Below are 24,182 nucleotides of genomic sequence, written 5' to 3' on the forward strand. Positions count from 1 at the left end.
AAACCTGTCCCAGTTCCAGCGGGGGAAAGAGGAGCCTTGCGGCAAACTAGATCTGGACGCCCCCAAATCCGCCAAATCCGGCTTAATTACAGCTCATTCACAAGTGGTACGAGAAACATGAAGCAACAGCCAGTGTGCTTATCATTAGAGAGTCTTTGCTTTTACTCTTGATCTTGCATCTGACTGCGACGCATCTTCTCAGCCTCTAGGTTCTCATAGAGTAAGAAGAGCGCAGACTCGTTGGCCTTGGCGGTGCCCATGATGGTAAACATGCGCTCGCCGGTTTCGTCGTGGGGGGGCCTATCGTGCGGTTGGTTAGAGACGGGTCTAGAACAGTACCAAGACTGACGTCGTTGGGTGAGGCTTACCTTGGCAATGGAGATGCGAGCTCCAGAAGTCTTGCGAATGTCACTAATCTTGCTGCCGCCACGGCCAATGATGCATCCAACCATGTCGGCGGGGATGCTAATGTTTTGAGTCTGGATTTCCTCTCCATTCTCGTCGTGGGTAGGAGGACCACGAGTGGCAGCGTCGGAATCCGAGCGACGGCTAAACGGTCTTGAGCCTCCGTTGCTAAAATCAGCTCCATTTCCGGTGCGCATCACGCGAGGGCTTCCGTAGTCGCCTCGGCCACCGCCATTTCCATAGCCGGTGCCGCTCATACTTCCAGAGCCGGAGGTCTGAGTTCGGACGACAGGGTTGTAGAGCACGGTGCCGGTGCCCCGCTGCCAATCGTCGACCAGGCACTTGGAAATCTCCCAAATGGCTCGCTGGATACCTTCGGGGGTGCCCTGCACTTCAACAACGCGCTCAGTTGACTGTGGTAGCATTTCCTTTTGCGCAACCATGCGGACGCCAGAGGTATCTTGGATATGCTTGATCTTGAGACCCTGTCGACCGATAATGGTGCCCATTTGGTTGTGGGAGATGAGAAGTTTGATGGCTGTATTTCGTTATCATCTTGTTAGTTGGGAAATCTTTTCACATAATGCAGAGCAGAGGACAACATGAAAAAAACCACGTACGATGAGTGCCGTTGCCCTGGACGATGCCACCCATTCCGACGGCGGGCGCACCTTCGAGGAGAGCGCGAGCAACGATGGCATAAGCTCGAGAGATGGCATCACAGCCACCAGTGATGGTGAGGACTCGATCATGAACACCTTGAACAACCTTGCTGACGCCAGCTTTCACACCAGTCTCGTCACGCAGGTCAGCAACGTTCTTGCCACCCTTTCCAATAATGACACCCGCTTCCTTGGAGGAAACAATGGCGCGCAAGGTCAGTTGAGCCTGAGCATATTCCTCGTCCGTCTTAGGGGCAAGTTCCCCGTCGGGGCCGAGTCGTTCGTCCATTTTCAGCTGATCCAGAGAGTCGACGATATCGCCGCCATTGGGCGAAAGCAGATCTTGAGAAGACATGGTTGTTTGTTAAGTGGTAGGGTGAGGGGTGAGGGGTGAAGAAGAGATTGTGGAAGGTGAGGTGGATGCGACGGAAGGTTTGGTATCAAGGAAGGAAAATCAGAAGCCGTCCTGAGCTATCTGTTAGATACGTCAGCTTTAGTCCCTCTTGTAAGACAGTTTCCAGATGGAGAGACAGCTGTCCGTGTCTCAACGCAGGTCGCGCATCAGGACGCGCGCACGGTAGAGGCGGCTGGTGACGAAACGAAGCCGCTGTCTGACGCCGTCGCCTGTCTGATAAAAAGCAGAACGCCGGACCGTATCCACGCCGGATTTGAAATGTGACCATGGTCCATCATGAAACAGGGCTACCAGGGAGGTGGTGAGCTTACCATGTAGTATCCGAGAAGCTAGAAGCTACGCGAATGTTGACAAGACTACGAGGACGAGAGCCGATGGTAGGAGGCAGGCGAAAGGTCGAATGCGTCGCCAGACTCTTTTTTTTGTGTGTGGTGCTGGCAGGGATTTGGCGGGGTCGAGAGGCGAGTGGGCGGACGGAGCAGCGAAAAGCGCGACAGCGACCGAACTCGAGGGGCAGGTGGTGCGCAAGAAGATCCGGAAGTTGGAGGTCGAGAGAGAGAGAGAAAAGTTTGGAGAGAGGCGAAGAGTGTGAAGGGAAAAGGTAGAGGCGGGAAGAGGTGAAGAGATGAGAAAGCGGGTTTGTGAGAGAAGAGAGAAGGAGAAGAAGCTCTGAGAGGGGGAGAAAACGCTGCGCACTGGGGCAGGCAGAGCGCTGGAGCTGCAGCTGTCACTGCTGTGGCCACCCGAATGCCCAGCGCGCTGCAGCGGTTGGACCTGCTAAAGCTCAAAGCAGCAAAGGGTCGATGGGAAGAGCGAAAAAAGCAAAAAAAATCGGAGACTGCAGGGCGGCGACAGGCCAGGAACGGCCACGCTCTCCGGCGGCATCCACGTACCGATGCGCAGCATTTTCGCAGACGAGGTACTTGTGCGAGCTCCCCTCTCGCCTGCTCTGGTATTACCAACCTTGGACGCGCGCCACCTGCGGGCTTCAGCTTCAATCTACAGCGCTGTGGATCTGTGCCTAGGTTACAGTGTCTGTAAGAGGAAGTACTTGACACTACCTGCTCGGTACCTGGGAATCTGCCGACCTGCATGCCGCTCGGGAGGTACGTCAGGGTGCTTTTTCGGTATCGCAACCACGCGATCCAATTTTTCTCAGCGAGCTGCTCCAGCTATGCTTACCTGAAGCGGAAATGCCAGCGATCCTGGCATATGCCTAGAAGAGCTTTCTACAGAAACTCTTGGATACGTATTAACTCTTATTTGACTCGGGACGTATCAGCGTGGTAATGGATGATATCAAGGTTTTTGGATTAAGTTCAGTGGGTAGCACAGATTGTGACTGTAATGTAGCCACACCGAGAATACTAGCAATTCCTTGGCTGGAGCAAAGGCGAAGCATCAGTATTCGAATGTCGTATTTATCAGCATAAAGGGTAACTCATGAGCAAAGACGAGTTTCATCGACGTGCCTATGCAAATCACCGAACCCTATATAAATGCGAATGGAAGGATTCCATCATTTTAGATGTGGACTTCAGAAGCGAAAGGAAGCCAGCATCCGCCCACCGATGAGGTTTGTCCTCAAACCTCCATTTAACAAACTCCTTGCCTTATAAAGTCAAGTTCATGCAGCTGACTACGGAGTTGCTCAAACAGGCACTCTCTCCTTTTCTTTGTGCAGCCATTCGGGTCAATCAGCGTCGAAATCCATCAGCTACGGCACCTTTGAGCCGGCTGAATAGTGGAAGCTTTGTGAGCGACCAGTAACATATGCAGAAGCTACACCAAACACTTCGTTAGGGGCCACCCTCCGTATCACCATCACGCCTACTATCGAGAAGGAACGTGAACATGATTGACGATGACCATGCCCAGAGCCCTAGTGCAGCCACGGGTGTAGTGGAAGTTGGGGTGGCTGGTCCCATCAATGGGTACTTTGTATATGAAGATATCATGTTACTTATAGAATACATGTATCGACTGGTGTGACTGACTGTCTGTCTGATTCCAAATGAACAGCGCTATGTTGCACTGCATTTGTTTCTTTAGCCCCCCGTTCCCCTCACATCACCATGTGACAATGATCAATAAAGGCAGCGAATCTGTAGTCCGCAAAGCTTAGCTTAGGGTAATCCATCTGGAGTACTCATAACTCCTGTAGTAGGCACCATGAACTTTCTAGATTTCAAATTACAATTGATGTTGTCTTGTCCGTCTCTTCTAGCCCACTGGAGGCTGTGCTTTAGTGAGCACAAATCATGAATCCACTACATGCAGTATACATATATAAAACTACATGTCCAAAATCTAGATTATCTTAGTTTGACCTAATCGCTCGTATCAACGCTGCCGTAATTTCTGCTCATGTTCTACCCAAAAGTTCTTGCAGGCCCTGTGGCCCCAGTGCTCTACCCACCATTCACCAAAGCTGTCTTCAATGTTATAGTCAACCTTGGACACTCTCTCTTCCCTCTTCAAGCCGCATATAATACACGGCTTAGGCCCTGTTGGCACCATCTTGGCTGTCTGGACTAGCATGTTGTCGCTGAGCTCAGGGACTTTGAGGTTGAGTTTGCCCTCGGTATTAGCCGCTGCAACGGCAGATCGAAGGCGCCCTACATGTTCACGCCATACAGCAACCACGTCCGCTGCCTCTCTGTCTTCTCGTGCTGACTGAGTCTTGTCTATGCCCGCGAGCTTCATGCCCTTGCTGCCAGCAGCCGATATGGACATGCTTTTGGCCAGGATCTTGTCTCGGTGCCACCTGTGTTTGCGACCAGCGATGATTCGAGCAGCGGTGGTAGCCAGGAGGATATATCCCTGGAGGAAGTGTATTGCTTTGGGGTTGGACAGAACCTGCTGCTTTATGGAGGCATTGTGGCCAGAAATTGGTTTGAAGAAGACGCTCGCTGAACTAAAGAGGTTGGGAAAGGCGGACAGAATGACCGATGGGGGCGGCACATTGGTTGGGGGAGGGTCATTGTCGCTTCCTTTCATAGCAGAAGATTCGGCGTCATCACCAGCATCCCAATCCCAGTTCTCTGCCTGGTTAGACTTGGCGATTACATCTTTTTCATTATTCGTCTTACTGGTGGTGTCGTCCCAGGCATCCCAGTCGTCATCAAAATTCTTAGCGATTGATGGTTTTTTCCCATGGCTGGCCGGCGGCCAAGCAGTAACTGGCGTTGCTGATTTGGGCGCCTCGTTTTTCTTCTTGGTCACTGCAGTGGCAGTCACATTTGTCTTGACTTCAAGATCTGGGAAAGGATTTCGCTCTTGGAATGATGGCGATCTTGGTGGATTTGGAACCGTTGATGGGACAGACCCAAAGCTCAGTGCCCCCAGGAGCTGAGGAGGAGGCTGCTTCTTAGTGACTTGCTTAATCGGCTGTTGCTCCGGGGGGTCATCGAGAGAGAGCAGATCTAGCAACGCTGAAGGATTGGCAGAAGATGATGGCGGAGAAGCAACAGAATTGAGTTTGGGCTGCATTTGCTGTGGCGCTGATGGCACCGTTTCAAAGTCTCCAAAGTCATCTTCGTCCTCATCAGCCTCAGGTACCTGAAGCTCAAAATCGTCCACATCGAAGAGCACGTTGGGGTCTTTTGGTGCCGACTGCATGGAGAATCTTGAATTGCCTTGCGTCATATTCCATGAAGAATAGTCTTCGCTGGGCTTTGGCTTGGGATCCGGCTCAGGCTTTGCTTGGAAGTCAACCAAAGTATTGGTCATGATGTCGATGGTAGGGGCTCGGACCAGTCTGTTTCTCACATCAGGCCCTTTTGGGGGTGCGGAAAACTCCCCAAACGCGCCCCCAAACGAGTCAAAAGGCTTGTTTATCGTAGATGCCGCCAGGGGAGGCTCCGCAGTCTCAAAATCTCCCCAGCCATCGTCATCAGCATCGTTCAGCGCATGTGGAGTTGGCGTCGTTTGTGACAAGGCTGGAGGCGTTGTCCAGCTGCCAGCTCCGCTTGGCTGAGACGGGATGGAAGGCCAACTCTCAATTGGCGAGGGTGCTGCCGCTGTAAAGTCGTTGAAGCCGAAGCCGAAGTGGTTCTTGGCCGCAGGCGGATTCCCCTGGACACCCGAAATGGGTGGCTGTTGTTGTGGTGGAGGTGGCGGATTGCTGTTGGCAAACTCGGCAAACAAATCAGCCGACATGTTGGAGAATTTCAAGATGCATGCTACTGGCTATTGGCGAGAAGAGATGAAGAACAGGGATACCACAACGGCAGAAGACTTGCTTCTCGTTGACCCTGCAGAAATGCGCGAGAGTTTATATAGAAGTACGTAAGCAATGATGTCTTGTGAAGCATGGAGAATACGGCACGGATGGAACTTGGACCTACAGTAGTAGGCGGTGGACACGGTGGACACGGTGGACAGTGCCTCAAGCCCGAAGACCCGAGTACTGGAACATATGCACAAAACACCTAGCCTCGCTGCTGCAGGTGCCATGAGGGATGCGGCATCCCAGTGCCGAGCCGGGGATCTAGCGCTAGCCATCCGCCTACAGCGATGCGAAGCTGCTGAACATGCATGTACCGGTACACGTCAATCCGCGTGGTGATGCGGGGCTTTCCAGCCCACCCTCGACTCTATCTTCGCACTCTCAACCGGATGAGTGAGTTATCCACGACTGTCGGCCTCGCTGTAATCATCACTAATTCGGCGTTCCCAATGCGGCGATAGACTCATATTAGAGCTGGAACTGAGTGTAACATGACGATAAGATTGGTCGCTTAGCTCAGCCCGTCAGAAACCTTCACCCAGGATGAAGTCACTTGCAGAGACGCAGTGAGTAGCGAGTCTTACTCATATGAGAGTTGAGCGCTGAAACGCTGACGGCTGCTTCATTTTGAAGGGCAAGATGGCAGGCAACTCAAACGCACTGCAGCAGCGTCGAAGACTTGCGGAATGCAGTGCGCCATAACGGCCCTTCGAGTCCTTGCCTGTCGGGCAACCGCTCTGTCTGCTGGAAGGTGAGTTTTGTTGTCAGTTTTCTGAAATGTTGGCATGATGTTGACGCAATACGCAAAGGTCTTTCTTTTATCCCGAGATGGAGATGCCACTGAGTTGAGCTGGTCTCAGTTGCTTCGCGAGAAGCGAGAGCTGTATAGTGAAGATCGTGATCACTTCCTCAGGTTCATAAAGCATCCTGAAAGTCTGGCTGAGCTTACCATTGATCCTTTGGCCGATGACCCCAAGGTAAACAGAAAGCTCCATGCTTAAACGTTGAGTTATCAACCGCTAATTCAGCCAAGTCGCCCTGGAATACCGTTCGCGAGGATGAAACTATCAGGGCAGAAATTCTGCAAGACGTACAGAGACTTCCGGATGAAGCAACCTATCATGAAGATTATATGCAGCGCATGATCTTGGATATTCTTTTCGTCTACTGCAAAGTAAACCCGGATAGAGGCGGCTATCGTCAGGGCATGCACGAGCTCTTGGCCCCAATTCTGCATGTTGTCGAACAAGATGCCCTGGATCGCGCATCGGTATCTGGCAGTGATGACGAGAATGACATCGACGAGTTAATGCTCGAAACCATTGACTCTTCTTTCGTTGAGCACGATGCGTTCATCTTATTCTCTCAGTTAATGGAGCACGCTCAATCCTTTTACGAAGTCAAAGATGTGCCAACCCCGGCCCAATCAGCTGATGGTCCATTCCAACCTCGGTTTCCTGAGCAAAGCTCTGCTATTGTCGAGCGTAGCAAATTTATTCACGAGGTCTGCTTACAACAGGTTGACCCTGAGTTAGCAGCGCACCTAACAAGCGTCGAGATACTTCCTCAGATATTTTTAATGTAAGTGTTACAATCCAGGCTCTACCTGAGCGCTTATCTTTTCCCTCATATTCATGGAAACTAACTCAATAAAAAGTCGCTGGATTCGTCTTCTCTTCAGCAGAGAATTTCCGTTTAATCAATTCCTTGTACTTTGGGACACAATTCTTGCTGTCGATCCCTCCTTAGATCTAGTAGACCTGATTTGCTGCTCTATGCTGCTGCGTGTGCGTTGGCAATGTGGGTTCCCTGCTTCCTTCTTAACATCTCTTTTGACGGTCTAACATTTGAATTTAGTATTAGAATCTGACTACTCTGTTTGTTTGCAACTGCTTCTTAAGTATCCACCCCCTGATCAACAACATGGACCTCATACGTTTGTCGACGATGCACTCTATCTCCGCGATCACATGAATACTCTCGGGGGAGCAACCTTGATTAAAAAGTATTCAGGGAAGCTTCCCAAAGTTTCAAAGAGTCCTGAAATCCCTGAGCCCACCGGCTCACCGTTTGCCGGATTTGATTCCATCCGCCGAAAAGGCTTTGGGGTGAGGTCACCAATTCGCTCGCCACGGTTTCTCCAGCAGCAGGGTGGGGTAGAAAACATCTTCCAGGGGATGATGGAGAAGAGCGAAAAGCTAGGGATTAACCGAGCAGTACGGGATGCCGTAGGTGAAATCAAGCGAAATATGCAAGGCCTTAATGAAGGGTTGTCTTCGCCGTATCAAAGAGGCTCCTTAGCCGATGACGTCGCAGCCAAGGCTTTGGCTGCCATGGAGAAGCGAAATCAACAACTAGCAAGCCTTCTCGACGAGACGGTCCTTAGTCTCAAGGCTCTGTCTTTGTCTAATCTTGAAGACAAGGCCAGAAGTTTGGATCTGATAGAAGTTGCCGCGGCCAAAGTGCAATTTGTGCAAATATACCTACAGGACGCCTCTCTATCCATCCCGGCCATGGACCCAGCTGTTAATGAAGAGCCTCAAGCCGTCCCTGAAAAGAAAGAAGAGAGCAAAGTCAAGAAAACCTCCTCAGCCGAAAAAGAGAACCAGCCCCTGTCTCCGAGATCGTCTACTACCAATGTGTCCACACCAAATTTAGCAAAAGCGCCATCGATTTTGCGCGAGCCAAAGAAATCTTCCAAAAATAGCGACTCGCTTTCAGCATCAACAAGCACTACAAAACATGAGACAAAGTCAGACACTGTATTGAGCGAAATCCGTCCCAACGTTCAACCACTTGTCTCAATACCTACTAGATCGACCATAGCACAATCTTCATTCTCGTGGATGCTGGAGCCCGACGAGTCCGGAGCACCACAAACCCCTACAGCAAGCAAATCACCGACAATCCAACAGAAGAAGCGCATGAATAACGCGAGCCGCGAAAAGAATGCCTTCTTATTTGGAGAGGGAGTGCCAGAATCAAGCGAAAGAGATCCACTGGGATCTGGCGATATCTTTGGAATGGAGCCGATGCAAAGTCCAAAGGAGAAGTAAGTTACAAGATGCAGCACGAGGTACACGAGGTACTTTTTTTTTTTTTTTTTTTTACGTTGAATATGGGGATATGAGCGACTGATTTTCGACAAATTGACCTTTTGTCCTGTATTCAACGAAATTCATCATGGCTGCATTTGACTGGGAATCATGAATCATCAAGCTGGAGCAAGTGTAATCATAGACTGTCTTTGATTGGGTGAGCAAACTATCACTTTCTGCATGCCAAGAATATACTTTAGAGAAAGTAGACGGTTGTCTTTCACTCAATAATCATATACGCAATTTTTTTTTTTCATTCAACTTCAAATCCTATCTACTCCAACTAGTTGGCCAAGGGTTTTTTTTCCCGCTATGAAATCAGATCCGCTCATCCGCTCCAGCTTCATAGCTACCCAGGTGGGTAAGTCAAAAGAGAGAACAGGATCCCTGCACCGCCCATTGAAGATAAAAGGTTTTTGTAGCCCACCATTTACAGGTGCGAATTGACAAAAGACAAAAGGTTTCCGAGTCTGACATAGACACCAGCGAAACCGGCCTCAGCACAGCCCTGGCCCCAAGAAACGAGACCCTGGAGAACGCCGTTGGAGTCGACAATGGGGCCGCCGGAGTCTCCAGAGCAGGAGTCCTTGCCACCCTGGGACAGGCCGGCGCAGAACATGTTGTTGGAGATGATGTTGCCGTACTCGCTGTTGCAAGAAGCGCGAGAGATGACGGGGACGGAGACCTTGTTCAGTCTTGAGGGAAGCGAGTTGGAGTTCTCGCTGGTGGTTCCCCTGTTATACGATTAGTATCAAATTCCAACAAAGGGAGGGCCGATGAATTGCTTACCAGCCAGCGGTGGTCAAGGTAGTTCCAGCAGCAGGGTCAGAGCCAGAGGCGGGCAGGGTGACGTAACCGATGGTAGAGCTGGTCTGGATGGGAGTGGACAGCTTCCAGACGGCAACGTCGAAGTCGGGGACACCGTTCTTGGTGGTGTATGAGGGGTTCACGGTGATGCTTGAAACACCAACCTGGGTGCCGCCAGAAGCCCAGGTCTATAACACCAAAGAATGGTCAGTAATCAGTCATGTTGTTGCAAAAGGGGAAAGCTTGACTTACGAGAGATCCAGCGCGGACCTTGACCTGAGAGGCGGAGAAGTCGACGGAGCAGTGGCCAGCAGTGATGACGGTGTTGGCGTTGGCCAAAACACCACCGCAGAAGTGAGAGCCCCCAGAAGACAGACTGACAATGTAGGGGAACTCGCCGGCAGCAGCGGTGGTTCCTCCAACGATCTCAGCGCCACGGGGCTCGATGGCAGCTCCCAGAGCGAGAGCGGGCAGCATAAGAGCTGAAACAACTGCGGAAGCGGGAGCCATTGTGAGGGAAAGAGAGCTAAAGTCTTCTTGGGAGGAGATGAAGTTGGTTGAGATGAGATGAGCGGTGGTGAATATCCAAAACCCCAACGAGAGGGATTCATCCCATATTTATATATAACTCGACACGGGGAGAATGAGGCTCCGTGCTCCATGCTCCATGATCCATGCTATCTAGCCTACGAAGTAGTATTCCCGTCCACGGCCACGGTATAGACTCTTGACTGATACCCCCAAAGAGCATACCGACGTCCAAGTGGCCAATCCCGTTGTACAAAACATCTCCTTCCTAAATCGAAGACCGCAGCAAAAGTATAACTGCATGGGCTTGCAAAAGATCCAAGCTTGGAGACGAAGAGGCCGAAATTAGAAGGCAATGGGCAATGGGCATATCATGAGGACGCGCTGCTACTGGTTAGCATACCTTGCAAGGCTATGCAGATGGAGACGAACGAAGGAGAGACACAGCCCAGGACCCCCCCCCCTAGTCAGTCGCCCATTGATACTGAACAAGGCCAGGCAGAGAGACCAGGGAACAACAGCGGCAACGTCAATAACAATACTAGTAGTAACTAGCAAACATCAACACCAAGATAAGCGCCCATGTTTGCTACAGTACAAGATGCAACGCGGGTCCCAGCTACGCGTTGGAAGAACGTCGGCACAGGTCATTCGGCCGGCTCCGGCAGTTTCGAAAAGCCAAATCAGCCTGCCGTATCTGTAAGTTGCTTCCGAGCTCGATCTCTAGGCTTGAGGCATCTCGTTCGTTGTGCGACCTTCTGGATTAAGCTGCCAAGACCGCCTAAGCTTGATAAAAAGCATAGAGCCCCCCCCCCCTCTCCATTAAGGCATTCAACTTCAATACAATAAAAAAAAGTGGCGTCGCGATAAAGAAACCACCCCCCGGTTGCGCGGGGTAATTGAGCCCGAACTGTCAAGCTGGGATAAAGTAGAAGCCGGAGTTTGAAAAGCATGGATAACCCGTCCAATCATTTACTTGTCATACTTCAAGTAAGTAGGTAGGTATTCAATGTTGGTTCCTTATACGAAGTGATCAGCAAGCGTCACACCGTTGTCGAATTTTCTACCAGCGCCAACAGGCATTCATGTAGTATTAGGCACCTAGGAACAACTAGCTGATTCCTTCTTGATGGCTGAGCACAGAGATTGTAGCATTTTTTCTGGACCTCAGCAAATACATACCTAGGCACGTACAGTACAGTATCAAAAGGCACATGCATTGTCGAGACTGGGACGGAACAAAGGCGCCTACGGTAGTTGGCACCTAATTAGGCAACTCGATATCGGCCGCCGGCTAGATTGGCTTCGGAACAGCGCTCGATTGTGACGGGCGCCAGCTTCGAAAATTCATTGACACGCAGATGGCGCGAGATTTCAGAAGTGCCTTTGCCCTTGGCCGTACTTGTTCAAGTCAGGTTTTCTTTTGATGATGAATCCTACTTCGCTTAGCTTAGGCATGCGGCACATTTTAGCCTCCATGGCGCAGTCAGGTTAACTAACTATGGCACTTGCAGTTGAAGCATATAATTAAGATTTTAAGGTACGGCAACCTTTTTTTTCTGTGGCGCCGGTAGTGGTCCAGTATGGAGCATAAACCGCCCAAGGTCCAAACAGGCCGAACATCGGAGACAAGTTCAGAGTAGCATTGCGCAATCGCTCAAGAATAGAATAGGAAAGACCAAAAAAAAAAAAAAAGGGCTACAAAAAGCTAGCAGCACCAAGCTTCTTTCTCCCATCGCCAAGGTCGCAATGCACGATGGGCGGATCACACCAAAAAAAAGGTCCCGCCAAGACTTTTCGTCATTGCCCTATGCAACCGGGAGAAAAGCAGGTCTTGGCGAGGGCCCGTTGCTGCCGCTGGCTTGGCGAGACTATATGCGATACTATTGGAAAAAAGAAGCTGGGTGAGACGGGCTTTTTGATTGGTGGCTTTGCGGTAGGGGAAATGGGCGAGATTGCATCGAAGGGCAGCGTTTTAACGACCTTCTCCGAATGACCTGCTCCGAACCTGCCTCCCACGTATAAGTTGGCCTGGCCTGTGGTTATCTGAAGGTGAACTGATGCCGGGGCAGTGTTTCTGCGAGTCCTTGAATCGTGAACAACATGGAATTTGTCATGGGGTGGCGCAGTGGGAGTTGATAACGGTGAACCGAACCGGACGAAACGATGTGACCATGACTACAAACTAGTAGTTTCTTGCTTCCTCCCCTTGTCTATGTAAGTGCTAAAGTCGCACCGTTATTCGTTTCCTACCAAGCTCGTGTTTGTATCTCGTGTTTATATCTCGTGTTTATATCTCGTGTTTATATCTGACTACGACATATGTGGAATGGCAACATGTAGCTATAAGCAAGAAAATGCGGTAGACATCTTCTACTTGCGCTGCTTTGCTTTACTCACGCTTACATAGAGGCATATAGCAGTTCTTACCGCTTCAGAGACTTCTCCTTCACCCAGAATGTAGTAACGAAGCATCCAAGGCCAAAGAGGAGCGAGGGGATAAAGGCCGCAACTGTAGCAACCTGATAACTCGCCCGCACCTGTTGGGCCAGCAGTGGCGGCAGCTCTTTGATAACGTCCAGACTCTGGCGCACCTTTTCCTCAATCTGGCCGGCATCGTCCCCGATACGAGAGGCAAGTTGTGATCTGAGGACTTGCTGGAGCACAGCTGAGCTGGTACCAACGCCGATGCTAGCACCGAGAGACCGGAAGAGGTAAGAGCAAGCAATGGCGACTGCGCTGTCTTCCACCGCTGCGTTGGCCAGGAGGCCTACGAGAATAGTTGTGATACCTTAGCAGGAGGAAGAAAAAGTAAGTACTCATGTCAGCAGAGAGCGTGCAAAGGCGGCAAATGATTAAAACTTACCACTTCCGTTGCCCATGGATGACATTGTAAATGACGCTGTCACTCCAACAAGCGAACCGTACCAGGTTGTAACAATTAAAGGTATCATTGCGAGGAACAGAATCCCGTAGCTGATAGTGGTTGGCCACCAAAATTTCCCTGTTCTCTTGATAATCCAGCCGCCGGTAAGAGAGCCGCACACGCCTACGGTTGTTGCTGGGATGAGCAGCGTGCCACTCGTCGTAGCGCTGAGGCCCTTGACAGCTTGGAAGAATAGCGGTACGAAGAATATGGCGCTCAACTGAGCTGCCATGCCAAACATGTTGACCAGAAAACAAGGGAACAAGTCTCGACTGAGTATGAGGTGGCCTGGAGCGAATGGATGCTTGGCGATCTTCATCTCGATGAAGAGGAACAAGGCAGAGAAGACGGGCGTCAGACTTAGTGAGACAATGGTGATGCGATTAGACCATCCGAGATTGGGGCCAGAGTCAAGTCCCGTCAGGAGACAAATGACAGTGAGGACAAGGGTAAAGGCACCGAGAAAATCGACCTGACGGACTTTGGAGACCCAGTGATCATTGGACGGAGGCTCGAGATCGAGGATGAAGTATACTGCAATCCAGGCTACCAAGCACAAGGGTGCCTGAATCATGAATGACCTGTTTTTGTGGTGTGCTCCAATTAGCTTAGGCCCAGCCTCTAAAGGTTTCCTGTTCACAAATCTTACCATCGCCATCCTAGAGAATCAGCAAAGATCCCTCCAAGCGGGGCACCTGAGCTACTGCCCACGGCATACACGATGTTGATGTAGCCCTGCCAGACGCCACGCTCTTGCAGCGGGACAATGTCAGAAAATAGAATCGTCACCACCGAGCTCATGCCGCCTCCGCCAATGCCGGCGAATGCTCGTGCGATGCAAAGCTGCGTCATGCTCTGGGCCAGGCCGCACCCCAAGCAGCCGAGGCCGAAGACGGCGTACGCGAAGAGGAGGCATGCCTTTCGACCAAATATGTCACTGAGCTTGCCGTAGAGAGGCTGGAAGCTAGTGAGGGTGAGAAAGTATCTTTGAATGCGTGTTAGCAATTCTTTCTTTTATATCGTTGTGGTGAAGGGGGATTGATAGCAAGACTCGATTTGAGAGTATTACTTACGACGTTGCAATCCAGCTGGTGTTATTCAAGGCCTTGAGCTCGCTGCCGATTCTGGCATAGGTTGCCACCGCAAGGAGCTGGTCAACGGCCACGAGAAAGACCTATGTAGAGGGAGAGATTTACTGTCAGCAACAGGTAAGAAATGTTCTGGGTAAGATGGTTATTTACCCCAACACCAACGGCAGGAAGCAAGACGTGCATCTTGTCCGCCATGGGATGCTTCTGCTGCCTCTCCCCTTCGCCCAAGCTGCCATTTTCGGCATCATAGTCATCATTTAGGACGCCACCTCGAGGACGAGGCTCAGGAAGAAGCGGTGTCTGCTCTGTTGGGGGCACCGCTGCCAGAGGCCCATCTGCGTTGGAGTCGGGCGATCTCATCTTGGTGAGAGCCAAGAGTTAATACTAACTGCTAGCTGATGCAACAGCAGTGGTTCCTCTATCAGCAGATTGCAAGCTCAATGTCCCAGTCAAGGCAGCACGAACCCCTCCGCATGAGACGCGTCTTGTCAAACTGTCACACAAATAAACCGGTGAGATGTGCTGGGACGTGAGTTGCTAATTGCCGGAATCAGCAAAACCCCCCCACCTCGGCTTTTATTCAGCAAGGGGCCTTATTCATCAGCATAATCGCCGTGTCTTTCAAAGGGCGTTTTCTCATTGATAAAACCCGCACAAGGAAAAAGAAAACGCAATCTTGAGCAGATATGGTAAAATGCACCGAATGCAAGGGGATAGTCGCTATCGATAGGCCAATTGGCAGCCTGTTGGGTAGACATGGCGATTGCTGAATAATGTCCCAAATGATCGAGCCTCGGATTTAGACTGTGCGCTCTAGAACCTCAGGCTTCGTCTGAATAATTAATACATGGAGTCTGACTCGGACATTATCTGCCTTGTGTTCAATATGTATCAGTGCTTCAGTATCCTCGACTTTAGAGAAAGGCGCAGCTTGTATTATAGACCCTCCCAATTGATGATGCTCGTCCCCTACAGGTTGATGTAGACGTAGTAGCCAGCAGCGTTCTTTCTACGCTGTATATCACTCCAACGTCCCCTAATAGACATGAAGAACAAGACTCAACTACATGCCCATTTGATTTTTAGACAATAATAATCAATTTAATATACATGAATGCTTTCAGCCTTTCAGCCATTATTTGCTCCAAAGAGCCAGCTTGGGGTCTTGTGTCAACAGCGATACAGCATAGAGATGCCCACAGGCTGTAGAGTTTCGCTTGTAATCAAGGAAATCCCACCATGTTTCCCTGTCAAAATCCGGGAGAGACCGAGTGCCGTGAGCTGAGCGAATGGGCATTACGAGTACAACGAGTGAGCAAACGATTGGTCCTAGAACTGCAGCTCTAATACGCGGCGCAATCCTAAAACAGAATTTAAAACATGAAGTTCTATTAACCTTGCAATGTGTACGTGGTATCGTTGCGCTACGGGTAATTGTGGCTCGGTCACTGATAAAACATGGAAGGATGGTGCCAAGAAACAAAGATGTGATGACGGTTATCCATGATATCTGCCCCTTGCTCGTCACAGCATTTTTCCGACCAGCTCGGGGGGGGGGGGAGAGGTTTTATCTTTTTTTCTACGGATAACATTACAATCTACCTATTTCAGGCTAATTACAAGTAGATGTTGTTTATAGCACCCTTGTTGTGGCTGTAGCTCAATAGTAAATGTGAACTTGGAAAACCTTGGAGATTATGTTTCAGCAAGTAAACATTTATATTTAATTATCCATGTTGAACCATATCACACAAGGGCGGGGGGGGAACCAAAATAAAGAGACAAGGTGAAACTTCAGAGCTCATCCTCCATTTTCCAGTTTAGAAAAAAAAAAAAAACGCAAAGCCAAAATGCTCCTGCATGAAGCATCCAAGCGAGAGGCAAGAAACAACTGCATTTTCCCTTACCCGGCAGCTAGCCACGTTTTGAACCCCTGAGCGGCACAGATGAGCCCGTGCGCATATGCAGCTTTGCTGTCCAAATGCGGGGAGCCATTAACGTTAATTATTGGCGCTGACATTCATTCCTACGTATCAGTTCCTGCGGCCATGATGTGAAACAGGCATGATTGTGACGACGCTGCCAATGACCTCCTGGGAAGCCTGTTTCCCATTTATTCGTAGAGCCATTGTCGCGATTTCCAGCCTGTTCATGCCTTCATGGTACCTTGTGCAATGCAGTCCTACAATGGAGTACAGCTATGCTGCCAATAGCACCGCGAATAATTACAGGTAGGTAATATCGAATAGGCGGGCTAAGCATGGACCCTCCGTCTTCAGCGACGCAATGGAATTCTAGCCTACAAGCCAACGATCTCAAGACATCGGTCTCAGTGCCACCTCGTCGAATGTTGTTCAGCTGCGGTCGCCATCTGCATTGTTCCTCTAGCGCTGGACTTTGACATGGCGAGAAAACCGGTCGGTTCATGCGCTAATCTGCTGCAGTGACGTGGTGGCGCCTCCAAGGAGCGTCATTCAGGCGAATTTGAGCCGTCATCAGAGGCAGATCTTGAACAAATCTACCGAGTAGACGTCTTCATTCGTGCCACGTATGTGTCTCATGGATGCAATTCGATGCGGCAGTTGATGCAATGCAAGCATGCAAGGCTGTCTGGCCAAGATGCAGCGCGCAGATTGACTCCATGCCCGCGTCGGCCACGAGCATCGCCTGCAAACAAACAGCGCCATGGATCTGAGCAGGCTACAAGCACATCAGTCAAAAGCTGAATCCACCCATTTGACCCCTGGCTAGGACGCCACATGCCCGTTTCATCGGCCTGGCTCCCGCCTCTGGCTGGCGCCGTCAGGCCCAAGTGGTATTAGCCAGGGACGCCCACGGAATCTAAAACAACCTAGGACCGGCTCCTCGTCTCAGCATTTCTTCCCATGAAGTGCCCAATTCTTCTCAATGCGCATTCACGCTCACAATCCACCGGAACTGCGCTGTACCGGCCGCGAAGAGGACTCCAACCGCCAGTCGTCGAGCCACGCAGGGACAGGCCTAGCGCAGGGACAGGCAGCTGAGCTGGGGAATCTGGACAATCTCGTCAATCCCCCGCGGTCTCGACCGTTTTGCGTCTTTGCGTTTCTTGGTTTTGCCGGCCACCATGTCGAAGCCGTCCGGTCTTTCAGTCCCTAAAAGCGGCGTATCGCGCTTCTCCAAGGCGCTGCCGACGGTGCCTGGATTGGACGACTACTACACAGACGACGACGGCGAGAGTAACATCGGCGGCGATAATAACAACAACAACAACAACAACAACAACAACAACAACAACAACAACAACAACAACAATAGCAGTTACAACAATAGTAATACTAGTCACAGCCGAAAGAACAGCGAGTATAGTCTTCCCGCAAGAACCTCATCACTGGCATCGCCTCAGTCGACCAAAAACATCCCCCTTCCGCCGCTACCTCCTCCGCCGACCAAGACGCTGCCGCCGACTCCCCAGGCCAAGACGAATCCCAGCAGCAAGGTGAACAGCTACAGCAGTACAACCAGCGCAAACGTCGTCGCGGCGCCTTCAATTGCGCCCAGCACGCCCTCGTCGGCGCTGAGCGCCGGGATTCTGAGCCTCCAATCGCCCCCTTTGAGTGCCGGATCCAAAATGTCCATCCCGCGAAAGCCCGTCGCGAACCTGAAGCTGCCGGCGCCCTCTCCGCAGTACTTGGCGCAGCCCTCTCCCACCTTTTCCCTGTCGAGTCTTCTCTCGGCATATATGGGCGATGGCGACGAATCGCACAGCCCGTCCTTGTACGAGACCACGACGAGTAATAGCGAGATCGATAGGCAGGAAGTCGCAGCGCCGGGTAGCGAGAAGTCGGTTGCGGCTGCGGAGGCTAGCAGTGCCATCGCCGCAGCTACAGCTGCCTTTCCCGCTGTTCCCAGCAAGCCCAAGGCCGCACCAGGCGGCAGTGGCTCACTGCCTGCTCGCCCCAACGCCGGCACTGGCACAGGAATAGGCGCTGCTGGTGCTGGTGCTGGTGCTGGTGCTGCTGCTGCTGCCACCCAGTATCAGCGCTCTGCGGAGCGAGACCTCCCTTCGCCACCACCCAAGGACGAACCGGCCGCAGAGCTCTCCACGCCATCCTCTCCTCGCCCCGAGATCTGGAAACGCCGTCCACACATGACCCAAACCAGCAGAGAGCTTCCCGGCCTGACGCTCGACTACAGCCACGGGTCGACTGCAGATACGCAGCTGCCGGCAGACCAGGACGACCCCCCAGCCCCAGCCGAGACGGCCAAGGCCGCAGTGCCTCGAGCACCTCCGTTCGCCGGCGGCTTGCCTGGCCGCAATATTCGCCCTTCGTTAGGGGCCAAGGACCAGCCGCCCCCTGCCGCGCAAACCATGGGAAGCGAAACCTCCAAGCTGAAGCAGATCAAAGACAGGCTTGGCTCTCAGCGCTCTGAATCGGTATCCAGCACTTCTAGTGCAAAGACTGGCTTTCCGGGGGCTCCAGCTGCTCAGCGGCCGCCGACGCCAGAGTACCGCAAAGAAGACGTCAAGCAACCGACCGTCGAGCCTTTTGTTTCCCCCCGTTTCTCCAGCAGCGTCTCCTGAAGCCCCCAGAGGTGCATCTCCCGACTTTTCAAAGGATCTTCCTCCCAAGCCTCCTAAAGGTAACCAGGTCGCAGTTGCAAGCACTCAACCCATATCACGAAAAGCGATCACAGTGTCCCCTGGCCAGGGTCTAACAGCCGCCAAGGATTCATCTCGCCCGCCATCTGATGCAAATAGCACGAGCACATCCAGCCAAGCGACTGTGTCACCAGTACTACGCAAAGGCGATACTGCCCCAGCACCGGCGCCAGCACCCGTGCCTGCACCCGTGACGGCTTCTCTTCCCAACGGCCCAGGATCCGCCCGCCCGCGTGTTTCGGGGGGGCACAAGCACGGCTGCTGTGCAGTCACAGCCGACTGTCATACAGACAGATGTTTATCAGATAGCGAACCCTAAGCAGAGCACCCCCCAGCCAACATCGGATCCACGGCTGCTCAAGTCGGAAACACAAGGGCTTCTTTATCGGGGCCGTGACGGCACTTTATATCCCGAGATGAAAGTTGAAGGCGAGCCTCATCCCAAGGCCACATATTTCCCGACACAGACGTATTCAAACTTGCCCAAAGACGGCATTATCAAGGCGAAGCCACTCACCAAGACGCATTTTAATTGCTTCCAACAACACAGGACGATGAACCGCCGAAGCAACAGGAATTGTCCGCTTACCTGCCAAGCTTGCGATAGAGCAGATCTTGAAGATCGCTGGGCCTGCGCATTCTGCCATGTTCGAATATGTGATGCTTGCCATCGCAAGTTGGCCAGCTACCAATGGGATCTCCGCCGTTTGGTGGACAACCTCGCCAACACTGGTCCCCTTTCCCAATCCCGGCCAGACACCGCTCCCGGGTTCCAGGCAACGTTATAACACCACGCATTCCCCTAATCCTGCCCGCTACATACTGCTACCACGATACCCCTATTCCGCCCACGCCCACGCCCCCTTTTCCTTCTCCTTCTCCATTATTTCTCTTTTGTTATGGCATGTAATGTTACTGTCGCGGGATCTGGAGTACGAATATCATCATTTACCGTCTTTCTTTCTTTCCTTCTTCTTCTTTTTACCTTAACAAGGATCTGTATCATCAAAGTACCATAAGAAGGAAGCTCTGATTGGCTCCTCAGTTTTCACTTTCGATACCATTTTCACAGCTTACCCACAAGACTTGAGGAGAAATGTCACATGTATAGTATTAGAGGATTGGTTCAGTCGCTCATTGGTTCAAAGAGAATGGGACACAAAAAGGATAATTCCGAATTTTTAGGGAAATCGACATGCTGGAAACCATGGTTTGTACAAGGTTGAATTTGTTTATATGACTCGAGGCATCTTTGGTTTTGTTCTCGACAAGAGGCTGATTGAAATAGACTAGCATTGGTGTAATACTACTCAGGGATAATAAAGCTGTCTTTTGAACAAGATTGAAAACACGCAAGGGCTTATCGTACTTGTTTGCATTTCCGTGATACCTGGGACGCGGTTAAAGGAGGCGAGATGACATGAAGTTGTAAATCGACAATTGGTGGAGCTGGGGCCACCCACCAGCCACATTAGCATAGCCGAAAAGGGAGTAGCCAGGCACGGCAATTGGGCTTACAGCGCCCAAGCTCCCCTGACATCACTCCCAGCAGGGCACTGATCGGTACGTCAAATGTCACCGTCGGGCTGGCCAGCTTCAGACTTCAACCATCCCGCCCAATCTTCAGCATCGGCGCCATGTCGTCAATACCTCGCGCGCGCCCTCCGCAGCGCTCCAACACCACCGTTCCGTCTTCGATACCGACGAGATCGTCCAGTACACGAGAGCCGTCGGCAACTCGAAACGCCTCGCCGACCCGGCTGCCCAGCTTCAAATATGGTGCCCGAGCCGCCTCGACTGCTTCTAGCTCTAGCAGCTCGACGAACAGCTTGAAGAACACCTCTGCCACCACCACCAATGCTAGCAGTGGTATCCCCAAGGCACCTACGGCAACGGGCATACCTGGACGGCTGACGAGATCAATGACGCTGGCAACAAAAGAAGTCACTGCAAGAAAAGAACGGACTGCGTCAACCACCAAGTATCCGCCCTCGACAACCATGACGAGGCCATCTCTTCAAGCGAGAGGGAGGTCTACGAGCATATCAATGCCGGGGAAGCCAAAGGAGCTTGAGAGAAGGCCGACGGGCATCGCATTTGCTAGAACCTCGGCCACTAATCTTGCTGGGCCGGTGGTATCGAAGCCGCCTAACCCTTCGAGGTCGAGAGATCCAATTCGGCGGCCTGCAACGCCTACAGCCCCGGTAGGTGCGCCATCATCTTCCAGAAGGTCAGCCACGCCAACTACGTTGACTCGGGCCAATACATTCTCGGCTTCTGGGAGACCAGTCACGCCTACAGCGGCACCGAAAGCGAGGACGCCGCCTTCTTCTTCGAGTAGGGCGAGGACACCACCTATGGGACTGACCCGGGCGGCCACATTCTCGGCTTCTACTCGATCTACTAGTACTTCTGCGACCTCTGCAACTCGACCCGGGCCTCGGTCTATAGCTCGGTCTATAACCCCGACTCCTACCCCGATCACTGCCCGAGGGGGGAATTCAGCGGCTAGTAGCCGAGCTGTGACTCCTACGGGACAACCAAGGACGCTGGAACGCAGAGCTCCTTCAGCAGAAAAGTTACCCGCTCGTAAGCTGTCATTGGCAACGATCAGCAGAGTGGTATCTAGACTTTCTAAGCCCTCCTCTGCCGGTACGTTGCTGTCACAGGACCAAGCATCGCTGAAACCTCGGACTTCAGCTTCTTCTCTACAGAGACCAGTCTCGCCAGGCAAGTCTTTGGCACCTAAGCTGTCTACGTCACATTTGGCTACATCGTCACCTTCCAAGCTGCCGTCAAATATCGCTGCGTCGGCCGAGGTCAGCAAGCTCCAGGCCGAGTTACTGCAGCTGTATCTGCTGCACCGCGAGGCGCCAGTTGTAGAGGCCGAATGGAGAGCGAGTGCCAAGCAAAAGCTGGGGGATCGATTCGCAAAGCTGAGCGAGGAGAGCAGAGATGTCTCTGAGCAGGAGAGCGCGGCGCAAGAGAAGAAGAATGTGCTGGCACTTAGAAGATGGGCCAGTGGTGGCAGACTGGATGAAAAGATTCAGTCTCTGGAATCCGTCATCACTAATGTGTGGTCGCTGAGTGATCCAAGCGGTCGATATGCCCAGCTGGTGCGGCACTTTGAGAGGTGGATCGGCGGAGTGAGCGACATGGAGGAGGCGAGGAGAAATGGCGCCATGCTCGCACAGGGCAACAATGACTTATTCATCGAGGATCTGGATGCACAATGGAAAGAGGAGCGCGGAGAACTCATCGGCCAGCTTGATGGGTGGAAGCAGCAGCTTAGCGACATTAACGACCTAACCTTGGACGAATTCTATGCTGAACCGCCAGACGAAGATGAAAAGTCTAGCTTGGAGAAGATGCTGGACGGGTCGCGCGCCTTGATTGACAATATGCTGGCGGAGCTGAGAATCATGGAGGTTGTTGAGCACGAGGCGCTTTTGCGAGAGGACGAGTGGATTGGGAGGATGAATAGAATTGATGCGGATAATGACTTTGAGATTCCGCGTGCGGGAGGTGCTTGGAAAGAACTATAAGGGGATTTTTTTTTGGTCTAGGCGTTTGTTTCCTTTTTTTTTTTTGTCTTCAAAATCGACGGCCTTGATATTACGGCAGGGTACATGAAATTGGTTTTCTATAACATACGATGGATACGGGCAACGGAACTATCATTATCATCACCCTCATGAGCAAATAGCATTAGCATCAGCATTACATTAGCGTCATCACTACCACCAGAGACACTGGAATGAATTTCAAATCTGCTTTCAATTTCGAGAAAAGAAAACTAGACTGCCTCCTTTCCTCCCCCAGTGAAAGCAATCATATATTCTAAGTTGACAAAAATGAAAATAGTGTGTCATGGGGGGGCCCAGCGAACTCTTTAAAAGTCGGGGCATAAAAAAAAAAAAAACAATGATTCCACCTCGTGCGCGCATAAAGCTTTTTCTTTTTTCTCTTTTTTCTCTTTTTCTTTCTTAAAAAACGGGAGAGAAAAAAAAATGGAAAAAGAAGACCTCCCAGTGAAACTGAAGGGGAATAAAAAAACAAATCAAGTCGGTTGACGCACCAACGTCACTTATCACATGCTGTTTACCCATCCGCCCCCCCCTCATCATGGCTGTTGCGCATCATACTCATCATTTGCTAATGTTCATGCATCGTCATCAAATCTGAAATTTTTTTTTTTTTGTGTTTTCTTGTCTCCTCTCTTGAACCACTCTCCCTTTACAAGAATGCTCTCCGGGGGAAGCCAACTCCTTCAATGGCAGGCTCATCGACGAACCAGCTGCATCGGTCTCCCGCAGCTTCGTTGACGAGGGTGCAGGGCAGTCCAGAGCTCGTGTCAAAGATCTCCTTCATGATTGAGGCCTTGCCGGCGCCGGTAGCGACAAAGGCAACGCGGACGGCGTGTGTAACAACGGGCAGAGTCAAGGTGATTCGCTTAGGGGGCGGCTTGGGCGAGTCCTCAATGGGCGCGACCCAGGCATCGGCCTCGCGCAGCAGCTCGTGGTTGGGAAACAGCGAGCAGGTGTGGCCGTCGGGCCCGCAGCCGAGCAGCAGGAGGTCGAAGATGGGCAGGCGCACCGAGTCGCGCGAGGCGAAGCTGCCGACGAGCGTCTGCTCGTACTGGTCGGCGAGCTCCTGGATGTCGTCGAGGTGCTCGGTGTTGATTGTGTGCACGGCGGAGGGCTGTTGGTCGGCGGGCAGCTTGTCGAGCAGCTCGGCCTTGAGCAGGCGGTAGTTTGAGTCTTCGTGGTCCAGGGCCACGGCGCGCTCGTCGGCGAAGAAGATTTCCCACTTGGAAAAGTCGACGACGTCTGCGGGACCAGATGACGGCGCCAGGAGAGCCGCGGCGAGCGTCTTGGGCAGCGATCCGCCCGAGACGGCCACCTTGAAGGCGCCGTGGCGCTCAATGCCGGCGTTTTGGCTCTGGATCACGTAGGCTCGCAGGGCTTGCGCGAGGGCGTCGACGCCTGGGAAAGCGTATAGGTTGGGTTGTGTCTTGGGCATGATGGATGGGCTGAGCTGAGCGAGGCGAGGGGCGAGTAGCGGGTTTAGCTGTTTTGCGTTTTATAGGTCAGAGGGCTGAGTTAGCCAGAGACGATATATAATGGAGATTTTGTTGTTGGTGCTCGAGCCGTATTATCGGAAAGTCCCGTCTATCGATTTATTTTCTTTATCCGCGGTTCCAGGTTTGCCTCGTCTTTTTTTTCCTCTCGGTTGTGTGTGGTTGGAGTTTTAGAGCTATGGTAATGAGCTATGAAGGAGGTCCCGATAGTCTGGACGGCGGGGTTGCTCTATTTTTCCGCCGTAAAGGTTGCGGCTTGTCAAAAAAGAAAAAAAAAAAAAGAGGCTGCGTGCTATG

At 51.8% G+C, this 24,182-nt stretch overlaps 8 protein-coding genes across 10 annotated transcripts; 3 read left to right on the forward strand and 5 right to left on the reverse strand.

Moving 5' to 3' along the window:
• Positions 1-161: 161 nt before the first annotated feature.
• TrAtP1_000646 (uncharacterized protein) lies at positions 162-1,422 on the reverse strand (the record flags this gene model as incomplete). Its single annotated transcript, XM_066110671.1, has 2 exons — positions 162-943; positions 1,026-1,422. The coding sequence occupies 2 exons, from the start codon at positions 1,420-1,422 to the stop codon at positions 162-164; spliced, it is 1,179 nt and encodes a 392-aa protein (XP_065966744.1).
• A 2,403-nt stretch (positions 1,423-3,825) lies between these two features.
• TrAtP1_000647 (uncharacterized protein) lies at positions 3,826-5,643 on the reverse strand (the record flags this gene model as incomplete). Its single annotated transcript, XM_014090606.2, has 1 exon — positions 3,826-5,643. The coding sequence occupies one exon, from the start codon at positions 5,641-5,643 to the stop codon at positions 3,826-3,828; it is 1,818 nt and encodes a 605-aa protein (XP_013946081.2).
• Positions 5,644-6,105: 462 nt separating this feature from the next.
• TrAtP1_000648 (uncharacterized protein) lies at positions 6,106-9,064 on the forward strand. Its single transcript, XM_014090663.2, has 6 exons — positions 6,106-6,279; positions 6,347-6,464; positions 6,523-6,690; positions 6,747-7,294; positions 7,371-7,513; positions 7,571-9,064. The coding sequence occupies exons 1-6, from the start codon at positions 6,257-6,259 to the stop codon at positions 8,767-8,769; spliced, it is 2,199 nt and encodes a 732-aa protein (XP_013946138.1). The 5' UTR covers positions 6,106-6,256; the 3' UTR covers positions 8,770-9,064.
• Positions 9,065-9,068: 4 nt separating this feature from the next.
• Positions 9,069-10,698, reverse strand: TrAtP1_000649 (uncharacterized protein). The gene is made up of 3 exons (XM_014090664.2): positions 9,871-10,698; positions 9,601-9,806; positions 9,069-9,545 (listed from the first exon to the last, which is right to left on the reverse strand). Exons 1-3 carry the CDS (start codon positions 10,126-10,128, stop codon positions 9,242-9,244), a joined length of 768 nt encoding a protein of 255 aa, XP_013946139.1. The 5' UTR covers positions 10,129-10,698; the 3' UTR covers positions 9,069-9,241.
• A 1,705-nt stretch (positions 10,699-12,403) lies between these two features.
• On the reverse strand, positions 12,404-15,121 carry TrAtP1_000650 (uncharacterized protein). 3 transcript variants are annotated; one of them, XM_014090665.2, is made up of 5 exons: positions 14,314-15,121; positions 14,146-14,246; positions 13,722-14,057; positions 13,013-13,653; positions 12,404-12,937 (listed from the first exon to the last, which is right to left on the reverse strand). In XM_014090665.2, exons 1-5 carry the CDS (start codon positions 14,521-14,523, stop codon positions 12,573-12,575), a joined length of 1,653 nt encoding a protein of 550 aa, XP_013946140.2. In that variant the 5' UTR covers positions 14,524-15,121; the 3' UTR covers positions 12,404-12,572. The 3 variants fall into 3 exon arrangements, with proteins under 3 accessions (XP_013946140.2, XP_065966746.1, XP_065966745.1); XM_066110672.1 differs by having other exon boundaries at positions 12,404-13,653; XM_066110673.1 differs by having other exon boundaries at positions 13,722-15,121.
• Positions 15,122-16,662: 1,541 nt separating this feature from the next.
• Positions 16,663-20,135, forward strand: TrAtP1_000651 (uncharacterized protein). The gene has a single exon (XM_014090666.2). The coding sequence runs from the start codon at positions 17,270-17,272 to the stop codon at positions 18,725-18,727; it is 1,458 nt and encodes a 485-aa protein (XP_013946141.2). The 5' UTR covers positions 16,663-17,269; the 3' UTR covers positions 18,728-20,135.
• A 284-nt stretch (positions 20,136-20,419) lies between these two features.
• TrAtP1_000652 (uncharacterized protein) lies at positions 20,420-22,602 on the forward strand. Its single transcript, XM_066110674.1, has one exon. The coding sequence runs from the start codon at positions 20,443-20,445 to the stop codon at positions 22,348-22,350; it is 1,908 nt and encodes a 635-aa protein (XP_065966747.1). The 5' UTR covers positions 20,420-20,442; the 3' UTR covers positions 22,351-22,602.
• A 439-nt stretch (positions 22,603-23,041) lies between these two features.
• TrAtP1_000653 (uncharacterized protein) lies at positions 23,042-23,827 on the reverse strand (the record flags this gene model as incomplete). The annotated part of the gene is made up of 1 exon (XM_014090668.2): positions 23,042-23,827. The coding sequence occupies one exon, from the start codon at positions 23,825-23,827 to the stop codon at positions 23,042-23,044; it is 786 nt and encodes a 261-aa protein (XP_013946143.1).
• Positions 23,828-24,182: the final 355 nt, after the last annotated feature.

Source organism: Trichoderma atroviride, chromosome 1 (assembly GCF_020647795.1).
Source record: "Trichoderma atroviride chromosome 1, complete sequence".
Taxonomy (NCBI): domain Eukaryota; kingdom Fungi; phylum Ascomycota; class Sordariomycetes; order Hypocreales; family Hypocreaceae; genus Trichoderma; species Trichoderma atroviride.

Bases quoted from the DNA above. Each gene is read 5' to 3' on its own strand.
- TrAtP1_000648 (XM_014090663.2), top strand. From the start codon at position 6,257: ATGAAGTCACTTGCAGAGACGCA. The intron at 6,280-6,346 runs GTGAGTAGCGAG...TTCATTTTGAAG, and splicing joins AAGTCACTTGCAGAGACGCA to GGCAAGATGGCAGGCAACTC. The intron at 7,514-7,570 runs GTGGGTTCCCTG...ATTTGAATTTAG, and splicing joins GCTGCGTGTGCGTTGGCAAT to TATTAGAATCTGACTACTCT.
- TrAtP1_000649 (XM_014090664.2), bottom strand. From the start codon at position 10,128: ATGGCTCCCGCTTCCGCAGTTGTTTCAGCTCTTATGCTGCCCGCTCTC. The intron at 9,807-9,870 runs GTAAGTCAAGCT...TTGGTGTTATAG, and splicing joins AGGTCCGCGCTGGATCTCTC to ACCTGGGCTTCTGGCGGCAC. The intron at 9,546-9,600 runs GTAAGCAATTCA...ATCGTATAACAG, and splicing joins ACCTTGACCACCGCTGGCTG to GGGAACCACCAGCGAGAACT.
- TrAtP1_000650 (XM_014090665.2), bottom strand. From the start codon at position 14,523: ATGAGATCGCCCGACTCCAACGCAGATGGGCCTCTGGCAGCGGTGCCC. The intron at 14,247-14,313 runs GTAAATAACCAT...CCCTCTACATAG, and splicing joins TTCCTGCCGTTGGTGTTGGG to GTCTTTCTCGTGGCCGTTGA. The intron at 14,058-14,145 runs GTAAGTAATACT...ACGCATTCAAAG, and splicing joins ACCAGCTGGATTGCAACGTC to ATACTTTCTCACCCTCACTA.
- TrAtP1_000651 (XM_014090666.2), top strand. From the start codon at position 17,270: ATGTCGAAGCCGTCCGGTCTTTCAGTCCCTAAAAGCGGCGTATCGCGC.
- TrAtP1_000652 (XM_066110674.1), top strand. From the start codon at position 20,443: ATGTCGTCAATACCTCGCGCGCGCCCTCCGCAGCGCTCCAACACCACC.